Source organism: Corvus moneduloides, chromosome 1, assembly GCF_009650955.1.
Source record: "Corvus moneduloides isolate bCorMon1 chromosome 1, bCorMon1.pri, whole genome shotgun sequence".
Lineage (NCBI taxonomy): Eukaryota > Metazoa > Chordata > Aves > Passeriformes > Corvidae > Corvus > Corvus moneduloides.
The window spans coordinates 29,497,407-29,511,866 of NC_045476.1; the positions used below are offsets into that span (position 1 = coordinate 29,497,407).

At 42.1% G+C, this 14,460-nt stretch overlaps 1 protein-coding gene across 1 annotated transcript; it reads left to right on the top strand.

The window, feature by feature from the left end:
• Positions 1-98: 98 nt before the first annotated feature.
• MRPL32 (mitochondrial ribosomal protein L32) lies at positions 99-2,522 on the top strand. The gene is made up of 3 exons (XM_032103783.1): positions 99-299; positions 1,194-1,378; positions 1,893-2,522. Exons 1-3 carry the CDS (start codon positions 176-178, stop codon positions 2,145-2,147), a joined length of 564 nt encoding a protein of 187 aa, XP_031959674.1. The 5' UTR covers positions 99-175; the 3' UTR covers positions 2,148-2,522.
• The last annotated feature ends 11,938 nt before the right edge of the window (positions 2,523-14,460 follow it).

The window sequence follows — 14,460 nt, forward strand, 5'->3', positions numbered from 1 at the left end:
AGTCCTCCTTCTGTCCTTCGCCGCCCCGCCCTCCTGGTCGCGAGAGCAGTGCTGGGACTTGGAGTCCTGTTCATGTGTCCCTGCGATGCCGTGACAGACTGAGGGCACTCGGTTTCCCAGAAGGCTCAGCGAAAGGCGCATCTTCCCCGAGGGCTCGGCAGGGTCGCGTGGGGCTATGGCGGTGGTGGTACTCGTCCGCTCTCCGCTGCCGCGGCTTCGCGCCCTGCTCCAGCGCTGCTGGGGGCGGCTGGAGCGTGGCCTCTGGCCGGGTCTCCTCGGGGGACAGAGCCCACCCTGGGGTAGGTCGCGGCCTCTTCTCCGCCTAGCTGAAGGAACTGGACGTGTTCCTGTGCCATCTGCCTTGAGAAGGGATTGGAGTAGATGGTCTCAGAGGTCTCTTGCAACGCCATCGATTCTGTGAGAGGGCGGTGTGAGGGCTGAGGGACTCGTTTTACGTGTGAAGGGCGGAGGGAGAGAGGGCGCTGGGGCAGGAGGGCGCGGCCCTGGGGTCAGTGAGGGAGCGGGGCGGGGGCGCCGCTCTGACCTTGCTTCGGGGGTGACGGCAGTATCGTGTTGTGTTTCCTCGACCGCAGGTAAAATGGGGCTTGGCTGCAAGGAATTTCTTTCTCACAGAGTCACAGAATACGCTGAGTTGGAAGGAGCACACAAAGATTATCAAGTCCAACTCAGCCCTGCCCAGGACAGCCCCAAGAGTCACATCACGTACCTGAGAGCGTTGTCCAAACGCTTCCTGAACTTTGTCTGGCTTGGAGCTGTGACCACTTCCCTGGGGAGCCTGTTCCAGTGCCCAACCACCCTCTGGGGGAAGAACCTTTTCCTAATGTCTGACCTAAACCTCCTTTGACTCAGCTTCATGCCATTCTCTCAAGTCCTGTCACCACAGAGGAGAGATCAGTGACTCCCCCTCTGCTTCCCCTCATGAGGAAGTTGTAGACTGTGATGAGGTCTCCCTTCACTCTCCTCCAGGCTGAGCAGACTAAGTAACCTTAGCTGCTCCTTGTGTCACTTCCCTTCCAGGCCCTTCACGATCCTCGTGGCCTCCCTTTGAATGCTATATAAGAGCTTTATATCCTTCTTATGTTGTGGTGCCCAAAACTGCAGACAGTATTCAAGGGGAGGCTGCACCAGTGCAGACTGGGACAATCACCCCCCTCTTTTTCTTTCTCCTGCAGGACCAGTACTAGCTGTGCAAGGTCCGGCTCTTGTTCCCCAAGGGATAAGTGATGCTGGTGAGAGCAGTGCCGAGGCTCAGAGCCTGCTGGAGAGCGTCCTGTGGATGGCGGCGCCCAAGCAAAGGCGCACCGTTGAGGTGAACCGCAGCCGGCGGAGGCATCCCAGCAAGCTCATAGAAATGAAGGTAATCAGCAAAGTCCTTGTTTTAGAGAGTCATTGCAGAGAGAAGTACTGACTGTAAAAGCTCCCTGGACTTTGTTTATACATAAATAAGCTTAAAAGATACTATAATCTTTAAAATCCATTGTAACAGATACATTCATCATGTGTGACAGTAGTCTGAGGTTAAATAAACAGTGGCACTTGAGGTGCAAGCCAACAAAATGTGAATTTTGGCTGAACAGATAATTTAATGGAAAAGGCCTACATTTTCTGTGCATCTAATTGAGTCCATAGGTCTTTAGTCTTCCAAACATAAATAGGCATAATGACTTAGATACTGAATTTATAGGCTGTTCTTAGTAGTAGCCATTGACATAGCAACACATTACAGAAAAATTATGTAGAAGAATACAGTTTGAAATGGTAGCTGAGTTTCTCTACTATTTCATTTAACATTTTTATTTGTAGTCGTTCCCTGTTTCTTTTTCTGCTGCTGTTCAAATGACAAAATTTCCTGTTTTCCACTGTCGTTTTAGAGGAACATAGATGTTTGTCCTGAGTGTGGAAGCTTGAAGCAGAAACACGTCCTTTGCGGCTATTGTTACGCAAAAGTCAAAGAAGAAACTCGACTGATACGGATGGAAATACATAAGAAGGAAGGAAGACCGTTTAATGCTCCAACTGTAGAGACTGTTGTCCTTTATGAAGGAGAAAAACCCACAGAAAAAGATGCAGGCAAGCGGATCATTGAAAGAGCCAGGAAGCGTCCATCTTGGTTTGTTCAAAATTGATGCTGTAGGATTAATGGTAGCAAAGGCAGTTGCTGCAGGAAGAGAATTCATGATTTTCAGTAATGTTTTTCTTGTTCACTCAGTGTGAACAGAACTGCTCTGAACTTTTGGGAAGCCTGCTTGAATTCTGTGTTGTACCATATGATTTTACAATCAGGTGGTGTTTCTCTAGCATGCAGTGGGAAATGCTTCTCAGTGATACATCACAGCAGTCAACAAACAGAAATCAGGATCTGCCTTGGATTTGGATATCTGCATACAGTACACTGAACAATTCGTATGCTAATGTTCTATGCTGGTTTTGTAAATAACATCTTTTAAACAAAGCAAAAACATTCACAGATGTACAATAAAGTGTTAAGTGTCCCAGGGAAATTTGCTTTCTGGTTTTGGCTGCTGCTCTTAGGGAGGGGGAAAAAAGGTTGAAAAGTGATTTTGATTAGAAACAAAGGATATTTGCAAGGAAAGATGTAGTTATTTGGTTATTTCCTTTGTGTGGATCTCTCCACAATGCTGCTGTTTGAGATAATTGGTGATAGCCCTGGGTTTGAGCAAAGTAGTGATTGCCACATAGTATTTGCATTTTTTCTGCACTGGACTAAGGCTGAGTGTTTCTTGCTATTGTCAGTATACAAGATAATTTTCTATCTTAAAAGGTTGTGGAAAGCCTGTTTTCCCCCCTCAAAATACACTTGGTTTTTTGAGTAAAAAACCAAATTGAAATGTAATGACTGTAAATCTGTAAATGTGACAGGGGTCAAAGCTGGCTCTTTGCAGCTGCTGCTGTTCAGTAGTCTGGGTGGTCAGTGTGTGCTTGGAAAACTGCGAACGGCCGCAGTGCCTTGGGCTGGAGTCCTGGGCAGAGAGGGGGCAGCTCTGCCTCCACTCTCCACTGGTGCCCTTCAGAAGTGCAGTTGCAGCACCTCCCTGGATTTTCACTTTGGTTTTAGCCACACATCAGCATCACTGCCTTAGGGATTTAAGTCTGTTTTCAGTTTCTGTTTGGGATTTCAGTATACACATGGTGCTCTTTGGTATTGTGTGGGAGTGTGTCTTGTTTGGTTCAGTCCGGGTCTCCCCTTTGGGTTTTGTATTACTGTACCATCCCAGTTTATACCCTCCTGGTTTCTTGTTCATAACCCTGCTTTCTCTATTTGTCTCCTCCCAGACCCCTGCCAATCGCTCCAGCACCCCTCCCAAGCTTCTAGAAAGTTCTGGCAGGGGCGTCGAGTGATTGGTCTTGGGGGGAGGATCCCTCCCTTCCTTTCCCAAGATAGGTTCCCTTGTGTGTCCCTCATCCCGCAGACCCGTCCTTCTCCTTCCCTGATTCGATGCCGTTGTCATCCCTCCCCTGTCACCACCCCCCATAAAACCCCTGGCAGGCGCGCTCAGGGTTGCTCATTGCTGGACACCCCCGGGGGGCGAGGTCCCCTGTTCGGAGACACAATAAACCTTCCGGATTTCATCCACAATTGAGCCTGCCTCCTTCTTCCACCACCTGCCTCTATTGCCGCGGTCCTGTGGAAGGACCCACGAGCCAGACCTCTGGTCTCCCGGATTCCGGAGGCTGGTCCCCGCAGCCTCCTGCGTCCAGAGCTGACCGGGCAAAGTGGGAACTGCTCCAAAAAGGACGCAGAGGCAGTGTTGTGGCTCAGCCACCCTAGTAGCTATTTGCTGCCAAAAAATGCAAACCTGCCCCAGCCCTGTCTGGGTGGTCCCTCTATTTCATTGGTACTTGAGTGTATGTGCTCCTTTGCTTCCTGGTTCAGGGAGCTGTGCTGGCTTAGAACTGTTCCCTGGCTTTCTACAGCATGTTTTTTTTTGGTGGGGATCTCCCTGTAGGGATCTTCTGTCAGGGTCAGAAAAGTGGCAGTGTGGACTGTAGGAATATGAAAGCAGAGGACACAGGACCACACTTTCCTCAATAGGCTTCATTGGCAGTTGGCTGAGCTCCTTATGCTTGCTTAGGGAGTGGGCTGGAATGCTTCACTTCTGCTTTCCTTGCTCTGGATCACATGCTTTGAAGCATAACTGGTAGTAACAGATGTTAGTGGAGATAATGCATTTCCTCCATAAGTAATGGGAGCAAGGGAATAATGGAAGCTGATAAGTAAATTGATGCCATTCAATTGACAGTATCCAAGCAAACAACATAAGTCCTTTTGATTTGTCCAAACTGGATTTAGTCCAGTCGTGCCTATTTTTCACTTGTTCAGAAGTGAAGCCAATGAAAGGTGTCCAGCAGGATGTGGAATGGAAAGCTAACTTTTAACAGAGCTGCATGGGATGAGACTGACATATTAGAGGTGAGATTAGCCCAGCAGTAAGGCAGATACATACATGCCTTTCCCACAGGGCACTGTATTTTAGAGAGAGGTGAGAGTCTTTTTATTTGTTCACATATAGGACCAATTGCACCTTACCAATTGCACTTAGTTGCTTTTTAGATATTAATATTTGACAGTTCTGTAGGAAAAAAGCTGAATAAGCATCACTTCCTCCAAGATCAAGGTTAGTGAATCCTTCCGGGTAAGAAATCAAACAAAGGGGCAAGACACCTGCATGGATGAGCAAGGAGCTTCTGGCAAAACATTAAGAGAAGAAGGAAGTTTATGGAAGCTTGTGGAAAAAGGGGCAGGGTTCTTGGGCACTTGGGAGGGATATAGGAGTGTTTTACAAGTATGCAGGAATGTGATCTGGAAGGCTAAAGTCCATCTGGAATTAAATGTGGCAAGGGAGGTCAAGGACAGCAACAGGGACTCCCACCAGTACACCAGTAGCAACAGGAAGATTTGGGAAAACATGGGCCCCCTGCCCATGGTGACAAAGGATCCAGAGAAGGCAATTAGGGAAGGTCTCTTTTTGCTTTAGTCTTTATTGCTAAGGCAGCCCTCAGAAAGCTGTGACTGTAGGCAAGTGAGAAAGTCTGGAGAAAAGATTTTGTGTTGAGGAGGATCAGTTTATAATAGAGTTGTGGGTGTCAAGGCCTTGATGGGATGCACCCTCAAGTGCTGAGGGAGCTGGGAGATGTTACTTGTAAGATCATGGAGAGGTACATGAGAACTCGAACTTCAAAAAGAGCAAGAAGGAGGACAGGATCCAGGAACTACAAGCCAGTTAACATCAATCCCTGGAAAGGTGATGGAATGGCCTGGTTGTCACCTCTAAGCATCCAGACAAAAAAGAAGGTTATGAGAAGTAATCAACATGAATCCACCGAGGGGAAATCATGCTGGACCAACCATCCTTGTATGATGAAGTGACTGGCTGGGTGGATGAGGGAAGAGCAGTGGATAATGTCTACCTCTACTTCAAGGCTTTTGATGCTGTCTTCCACAACATTCCAATAGGCCAGAACTGGCTGAGTGGCAGATCCCAGAGCATTGTGATCATCACCACAGAGTCCAGCTGGAGGCCTGTAGCTGAAGGTGTTCCCCAAGGGTCAGCAGGGGGCCCACTCTTGTTCAACAGAGATCATTAAGGGACTGAAGGACAGGCTGAGGGAGCTGGGCCTGTTCAGCCTAGAGAAGAGACAACTGAGGGGATCTTGTCAATGCATAAAATGCTCTAGGTGAACCTGCTTTAGCAGGAGGTTTGAACTAGATGATCTCCAGAGGTCCCTTCCAACCCCAGCCATTCTGTGATTCATTTCATAGACACACAGTTTATGTTGGTTCTGCATTTATGCAATCCAGACAAGAGGAGATGCTTGTCAATGTTTCATAGTTGTTTCTGAGTGATGTGAGGGGAAAGTCATTTGGTATTCATAGTGTCTAAAGGAAAAATTAGAACCAACTGATAAATATTGAAGATTTGTATATGTAACTGATGTTAATTTTTCATAGAAGAAATTCTCTTCAGTGGGAGTCAGAACAGTCTTGTTTGAATGACTTTTCCTTCAAAAGAAAAGCAGAGCTCATTTTCATAGCGTCATTGTGTCAACCCTGACAATGTAAAGCTCCATTACTTTCAAATAAAATTGTAAAAAAAAAACAAAATCCTCTAAAATATGTAGCCTGGTCTGTTACTTGAAATAAGCCCTGTCTATATGTAATTTAGAAGAAATATAAATTGCAATAGCAGTAATATAGAAACACACATTTTTAGAAACAATGTAAATTAAAATTAACAAAAGGCAAGCTGGTTGTTGCAAATGCTGTGCTTTAGAATCCATTTACAAACAAAAATTTTAGGCAAAAGTAATTTTATTTTGATTCTTTGGGTACCTGCTAGAAGTTGAAATAGACATTTTTTGTCTGAAAATTTTATATGATTAAGTACATGTGATATTTGATTAATTTTTTCTTCTATAAGGATTTTATGGAAAAATTAATTTATTTTACATTTTAGAAAGATCCATAAAGATGATGTAATGTCTTAAAATACAAGGATGCAGGTTGCTAAACAGTTTTATATATTACTAAGATCTGCAGACACAATCTCTGGCAGTGATCAATTACGATATCCTTAGAGGCTGATAAACCAAGTTCCTCCTTAATCACCCATTTGGTAAGGAAATGTTAGTAAAATACTTCTGCCCAGAGAGTCTTAATCTATGCTGTTGAACAGACTGTGCTGTTTGATGTAAGATACCCTCCTTCAAAGCACTAGGTGGCAGAGCAGTGCAGATTTCGGGCAGGTGCAAAACAGAAGCCCGAGATTTCAAGTGAGATAGGAAACAGTGTCAGATTCAAAGAATTTGCATCTGTGTGAGCAGAACATCTGCGAAAAGACTGAAGTTGATGAATACGAAGAAAAATACAATAAGTGTTATAAGATACAAATTAATTGTTCCACGTAGATTTGATTTAATCTGTATGGAAAACTAATACACTGGCTTTTGTGTATATTTATGCACTTCTGCTCTTTGCTCCGTGAATTATTTGAAATAACTTCTCCTTAATTACAGATGGCTTTTCATGTTGTTTTCCACGCCTAATATAATCAGATAGTTGACATTTTATTTATGCAGCTAGAAAGTCCCAAAATTAATAGGTCTGATGGCATTCCAGTGAATTTCGAGGTATAATTGTCTTGAATTCATAGAGCCATAAGGATCTATTTATAAACAGCAGACAGGACCTGGAAAGAAAAGGAAACCAGTGTGGTGTTTAAAAAGATACTAGTTGCTCAGAAGGGAATAGAGGATTTTGTGCCCTGTCAAAGTTTTGAAACATTTTAGAAGCACAGGAGTGATAAAGGATCCTGTGTCTTTAGAACTTGTGAATTAGTATTTAAATAAGATATTAACAAAATTCCTTCTTTCACCTCACATGACTGCATTGTGTAACTTATGCTGTGAATGAGAATCAATAAATACGAGATGTTTCCAAATAATTTACCTCACTCTTAACCTGCCAAAGACTTAAGAATGGGGCCAAATGGAAGGAAAACCCATGAAATGAATGAGAAGAAAGTACACTATGCAGCAGTGATGGATCTAGTTTTGCATACTCCTATGTATATTCCTAGGAGATTCTGTTGAAGTCAGTGGCATATAATTCAAGGGAAAATTTTGTGCAATGTACTGAAATCCTGGGCATGTGGATGTATGCAGGTATATGTATTTTTAATGCAGAGCATGTACCTGGGAAACTACTGCTGGATACCAAACAGATTTGGTTTACAGCTGAACACTAAGATTGCCTTTGATTAATGTAGTAAATTGACTCTAATCAGTTGATATTTTTCAAACATCCTATATTTCAGTTTCAATTCCTTTATTTTCCACACTGGTTGAGGACAATACACATACTTAGAAGAAAGTTTGTAGGATTCGTTTTATATTTTGAAGTGCTGGATAAACCTATGAAAAAGAAACCTGAAACTGGAGCAGAAGACCCAAAACAAAACTTTTGTCACCATACAAAATTTGTCAGCAAGTTCTCTGGAGGGCCACTGCTGAATCCTGTGATTATTTTAGGGTTTGGTTTTTTGGTTTTTTTTTTTTCAATAAAGCAAATTTCCTGGTTCTAAGATGGTGGATCAAAAGTGAAGAAGCAAAGATTTGGAAAAGCACTCAGCAGAAATCCAGTCCTAGTTTATAATTTTCTAGCGTGTTCTACCTTTTAAACGAATCCTAAGATTTGAAAAGTTGGGATATACTTATCCAAATACACAGACTGTTTCCTTTGGTTTCTTCAAAGGGTACAGACTCTTCTCTATACAAGATGATTCTGATGGAGTTGTTCTCACTAAACAATCATACAGAAATGTTCTGACATGTCCTGGATGTAAGATAGATTAACACTTTATGTGTCCTAAATTTGGAATCAGTTTACCAAGGTTCAGGAGGAATAGGCACCATAAATGCAGCATGTCATGGTGTAGGAAGGAAAGTGAGCCCCTACTTAAAGGGCTGCCAGCTCTTACATCCATTCCCAAGGTATACTAAAGCTGTTTCTATTCCCAGCCCCATCAGCTTGTCTATCGCTGTGGCTTACAGCTCTGCTTTCCATTATGCTGTAGCTCTAGAGCACATTATGTGACATTCTCTCAGTGGAACTAAGGATTTTGAACAGCTTGTTGGAAAGATATATATTTCATTTTATAATCTGGGATTACTATTAAATACAAAGAATAGAGGTTTTGAAGGGGCTATACTGAATAGCTTAAGGCTCAAAATTGACAGGCCAGTCCTGTAGGAGAGGTTTGTTAAATGTACTGGGTTTGGAAGTTCCTACTCATTTGTCTTTTGACAGTTCCTACTTGGTCATAGTCAGATCAAGTAGAGCATCTAAGGTGTTTTGAAAAACATCAGGAGTCTGCTCAGTTATAGATATCTTATATAATTCTGTCTCTCTTAAACAGAATAAATGATACCTTGGTCTTCAAGAAGCCATTGATTTCCATAGGATTTCTTTTAAATGAAATTGTAATTCCAAGTGACTGAGAGGCAGGCTATAAAACATGAACCTGTTGGTTACAAAGTCAATTAATGAGATCACAATAGCTCTATTTTTAAATTTCCGGTTTTTAAAATGGAAGTCAAGGAAATAAAAACTAAGCCTGTCCATTTCCAACACCCTTCATGATACATCACTTGAGCCCAAGGGTCCAGGTCTGCCGTAGTCCTTTGGATAAGGTCATTTGTGAAAAAAGAAGGTGATCTTTTAGGAGTTCAGGAGAATGCTCTCACATTTCAATTTCTATTGCCCCAAGTGAGTATTTTTCAGGTGTCTTTGTCCAGCACAGAGCAGATTACCACAGAGTTACTATGGGAAAGGAACGGAGGAAGGGTTAAAGACCAAGAAGGTCATTGGCAAGTATGTAGAAGTAAGAGGCATCCAGTGTCTGTGTGTGTAACACAAAGAGCACAACAGGAGCTGCTGCAAGAAATGCAACCGAGAAACTACAAAGTGCTTGTGTGTGTGGCACAAATACCACACCCCCATACATCACTTTGGTAGTAGCAAATCATGTTGGAAGCTAAGTGGCACGGTTATTACATGACAGGTGGCAAACTGAAGTGCCAAAAGTGCAAGTGAATTCCTCAAAATTGCTCCCTCGGTTGGTGGCAGGGGAAGGAACTGGAGCTATTTGCAGGTTATAGGCCTGTTGTGTTCTCTGCTGTCACAGGTGAGGGAATAATGACAATTACCACTTGTGGTGATTGTTAATGTGGCCAGGTTTGTGTTCTGTTGGAGTAAACGACTGCAAAGATACCAAACATGGAAACATTTGATGGGACACAGGCTCATGAGGGCCTTTATCCAGAGCTCTTCAGATAAACTGGAAATCTGGTTTATTGTTAAAACATGCCCCCCTTTATTGATTCTTTTTTCTCCTTTCACTTGAAAACAGGAGGAAAAACAGTGCAATTTTTGCAGGAAGCTTCCAAGGACCAAACCAAACCACTTCTCATCTGCAGAAACAGTGTCTTACACTAAAAGAAAAGCCATTCTGTGCAGTGAGGTTATTTATAAAAGTATGACTCAGCTGGACAACAATGGCAGAATCTATCCCCAGGAATTTTAAATGTATAAATCTAAAAATAAGTGTAATCCTAGAAGTAAAAGACTTCTTCTCCACAGATTAGACTCTTTTGGCCCAGAAATAAGGTGCCTTCTTTATCTGCTATAAGCAAGACATTCTGTCTAATAGGAAAAAGAAGAAAAAACCAACACAAACAATACAAGCGATTAAATTGTTAGGAAGAGAAACCCCAAGAACATAAGATCCAGAGATCGTTCACAAGCAAAACCAGCAGTACCAATGTGCAAAGAATTGGTTTAGATAATTTCTCAAATATTTTTTCCTGTGAGACACTTCATACCAAAAAATACAAAGAAAGAGAATTTACAATAATTTCTTCCCTTTTCTTTCTGATCAAAGAGTTGTACTTCGTTTTCAAGCCACCAGAGTGTATCTTCCTCATCTTGCTGATTTGGCTGATACAAATTCAACAGGCAACCAATTGCGAATAGTTAGTTTTGATCAAAAGTAATTTAATTCTTTTCAGTTTATTGATGTTATAATAACCCTAATTGCAATGACTGCATCATCCCAAGAGCATAAACATTGGCTTGTTAATATGATTTTCAAGAATTCTATCTGTATCAGGAACATAGCACTTGAAGCAGGAAAAAAAAAGCCTCCATAACCTTTGACAGACCTTACAGTTCATTTGGGTCTGACAAATATGAAGAAGAATCTGAGACTTTAAGCAAGACTCCTTTCTTTTCAAAGATAAGGCTGAAATGAAAAAGTGATGACCATGGCTAAATATGTTTCTCTGAGTTTTCCCAGCCTGTGGCAGTAAAAAAATAAAAAGATGAAAGTTACTTGCTGAATTTAAAGCTGTAGAGAGCATTGTCAGGCAGGCTGCTTTTCGTGAATTCTGTATCTGTATCCCAAGAGAATTTCTCTTATATATTCATTGGTGATCATGCTTACAAGTAGTTCTCCTTAAAAAAGCAAGGAGCAGAAAAAGCTGTGAGAAAAATGTGAGTTACCACGGCCCCTACTTCAAGAGTAAAATCTATAGTTACTTTGGTCAAGTAATAGGGATCTGAATTTCATCATTCAGCATCTTCCCTTAAGTCTCAGAGTAGTTGTGGTAAATAATAACTATCTGACTTTCTTAGGTTCTGAGGAGGCAGGAGGGAGCAGAGGCACCAACTTTGAGGCTTATTGCTGCTGCAAGAACTGCCTTCTATTGTCTTCCATGGCCTCTTCATGCTCTGCTTTCCCAGACTCCATCCATGAGGCAATTCTTACTGCAATGCTTGAGTATTTAGACATTTGCATTGTAATTTGTAATTTGGCCATGGTGGACTTCCCTTTGCTGCTTACTGCCCGCCAAAATATGCATACCTTTGGCATGTCTTGTGATTTCCCAACCTGATCACTTACTTTCCCCATTTGGAATTTTAAGAAAACACTAACTATTCAGCACCTTTCTTAAAAGAAGATCTTGCATTTTATACAGCCTGATTTTCCTAGTATCCTACTCTTATTTTCTGTATATGGCTTTAGGGCTTATTTCACCTTTGGTAAACTATTGATCTAGGCATTGTGCATGGGGAAAAGCATGGTTCCATATTTCCAGCCAGCTACTGCTGAGCTCTGCAGTAGTCCCTCTGGATTTTGCAAAAAATGAATTAATGCAGGGCAGTAATAAAGCACTATGCTCAGACTTCCTCTATTTTTTTTGTTTGAAATCGTGGATCAGCACAATTCCTGACTCTTCCTCAGTCATTTTCCAGCAAAGCAAAATCCGGAACCAAAGCTCCAGAACTGGTCAACAACTCAGTGCAAATTACTTTCAGCATTTGGTCCCTGAGACAGTCAATAAACATGGAGGACTCCCTGTACCTTGTTGACTTCTTCTTTCCAGTTTTTATTTTCCTTTAAAGAAAAGCACATTGTGCTTCTGTGACATTCAGCCCCTACAAAAGACAGCTTTGTGTCTGCACAGCTCCAGTGGCAGCAATATGTAACACTAACAACAATGAAGAGTCCGTGCTAAGAAGGATCCTTCATTTGCTCACCAGAGATGTGAATCCATTTTTTTCTATTTCTGATCATCTTGAAAGACACTGGCAACATATAGAAGAAGAGGTCTGATGCATCACTCATAATGCTGAGACTAATACAGCTTTATATCTTGTTTTAGCTACAGAGGAAGTCCCAAGGCCATGGGGGATTATCAGAAAAGCAGCAATATGGAAATGTGTATGGAGGGGGAAGGAGATTGAACAGCTGGAGAGCCCTCAGTGCTGGTGCTCTATAGGGAAAGCAGAGATCTCATCCTAAGTGCCAAGGTTGTGTTGTAAGCACACTAATCTCACAGGGTCATGCAAAGACAGTGTGGATTGTTAGCTGAGGACCACCACCAGTTATGGATTTTATATCCTGTAGTGACCATCACGGTTTTGATTCCCTTGCCATGTAGTGTATCTGGTTGCTATACCTTTCGATTAATTTATGCACTGTTTTTCTTGAAGCCAGCAAAAAGCCACATTTTGTAATTAATTAATTTTTAATATTGTATCTGTGTATGAGAAATGGTTTAATTAGCCCATCACTTTTCTTGAGGGGTAAGTTTTTTTCCTACTACTTATTCACACATATTCCACGTATTCTTCTAAGTAGCAGAAAATTTCTTAATATTTTAAGAACAGTTATTGACTAAACAAGTTCTCTAACAGAGAAATTAATTACTTCATTGCCTTGTTCAGAAATTCTTTTCAAGTGGATGACCTTGTCACAAGTTAATAACTAGAAATGTGGATCACTATGGGAAGCATATATGCAAATTTGGCAGCTGAAAGAAAGCTGCCATAAGGATAATTAATTATGTCATTAGAAAGTGCCTTTTTACTTTCTCTCTGCCATTTCATGTATAATCCCAAATCCGTTCTCCCTCTTGCTTTCCACATTCCTTTGTCTCAGTGAAGCTGTCCACTTTGTTTCACTACAGCCACATCTCTGACTGATCTGTTGTACCATAGAATGGTTTGGGTTGGAAGGGACCTTAAAGATCATCTAGTTCCAACCCCCCTGCCGTGGGCAGGGACACCATCTTCCCATATTTTCTTCCAAGGATTGTGGCGGTTGGACTGGATGATGTCCAGAGGTCACTTCCAACCCTAACAATTCTGTGATCTATCTTTTTCATTGTTAGCTATTGCACAAAACCCTTATCTTCACCCCCACTAAAGTCTGAGATAGCTTATGTTCTTCCCTAGCTCCTGAAAACAAATACTTCCTTCTTCTGATGTCTTGCTTTGAAATGTGTTTGGGACCTGGTATTTCAACTCAGTTTACTGGGGAAGCCACAAGGACACACAAAAGCTTTGTTCAGGAAAGGTGGTGCAAAGTGTTATTAAGGAATTAAAACAGAAAGTGAGGGAAGCAGGAAGGGAAGAAGGCAGATCCTGCGTGCTTGGAGATGAGAGATGAGGCTCAGATGGAGAATTGCTCCAGGACTCACTCTCCCAGATGATGTGTGTGTGCAGCTGCAGCTGCCTTCTTAGAGTGTTCCACCTCACATGCTCAGTTGTGGGGGTTTCCACTCTGCTAATTAATAATTCAACTGGGAAGACTGAGCAACCACTGACTGAATTATTGAAGGTGTAATTAAACTGGCTAGAGTTGAGGGGAGTATTTGAACACTTTTAGCAAAAATGAAGGGTTTCCAATGAAACAAAATGATACAGGTAAGTTCAGTTACTACCCTGAACTTTCTCCCACTCCCTCTGGTACACAGCTGAGGCAGTAGTTGTGAATACTGGTAGTGAGTTTTCAGGAAAACCACCCAGCTGTACAAAAGGTGGCCAACTTCTGACACTACAGGGGAAAATGAGCTCTCATCTTCCACTTTATCTTCTGTAGTAGCAGTGCTCCTGTTTAAAGGCAAGGTCACACCCCTACATACAGGTCTGGGTAAATATTGAGCAATTCCATGCAAAAATTTAGCAGCCTCTGCACTGCAAAAATTAATACAGGCTGTGAAACTGCTTCCTGGTTGCCTGGAGTTCCTCTGAGGTAGAGATAAGGAGTTCACAATTTTGTCCTATGTGTAGCAGAGTTCTTAAGGGTTGTGACGAAGATATAACTCAGTAAAATTAGACCTGATAATGAAGCAAAGGTTATTTTAGGCGGGCTTCCTCTTTGAAAGACTTTGGCTAATCTTGGCTGTCTTGCTCTAACCTAAGAAGGCATAATCCGGGTGTGGAAATCAGGTTTGACAGGATTTTATTTAGCCTAGGAAATGTTTGCATTAATTCTGGGATTTAATCATTCCACAGCTGAGAGCTGTGGTTGTGAAGAAGTTGTGATGGGTGTCTCTATCAAGTTATTCCAGCTC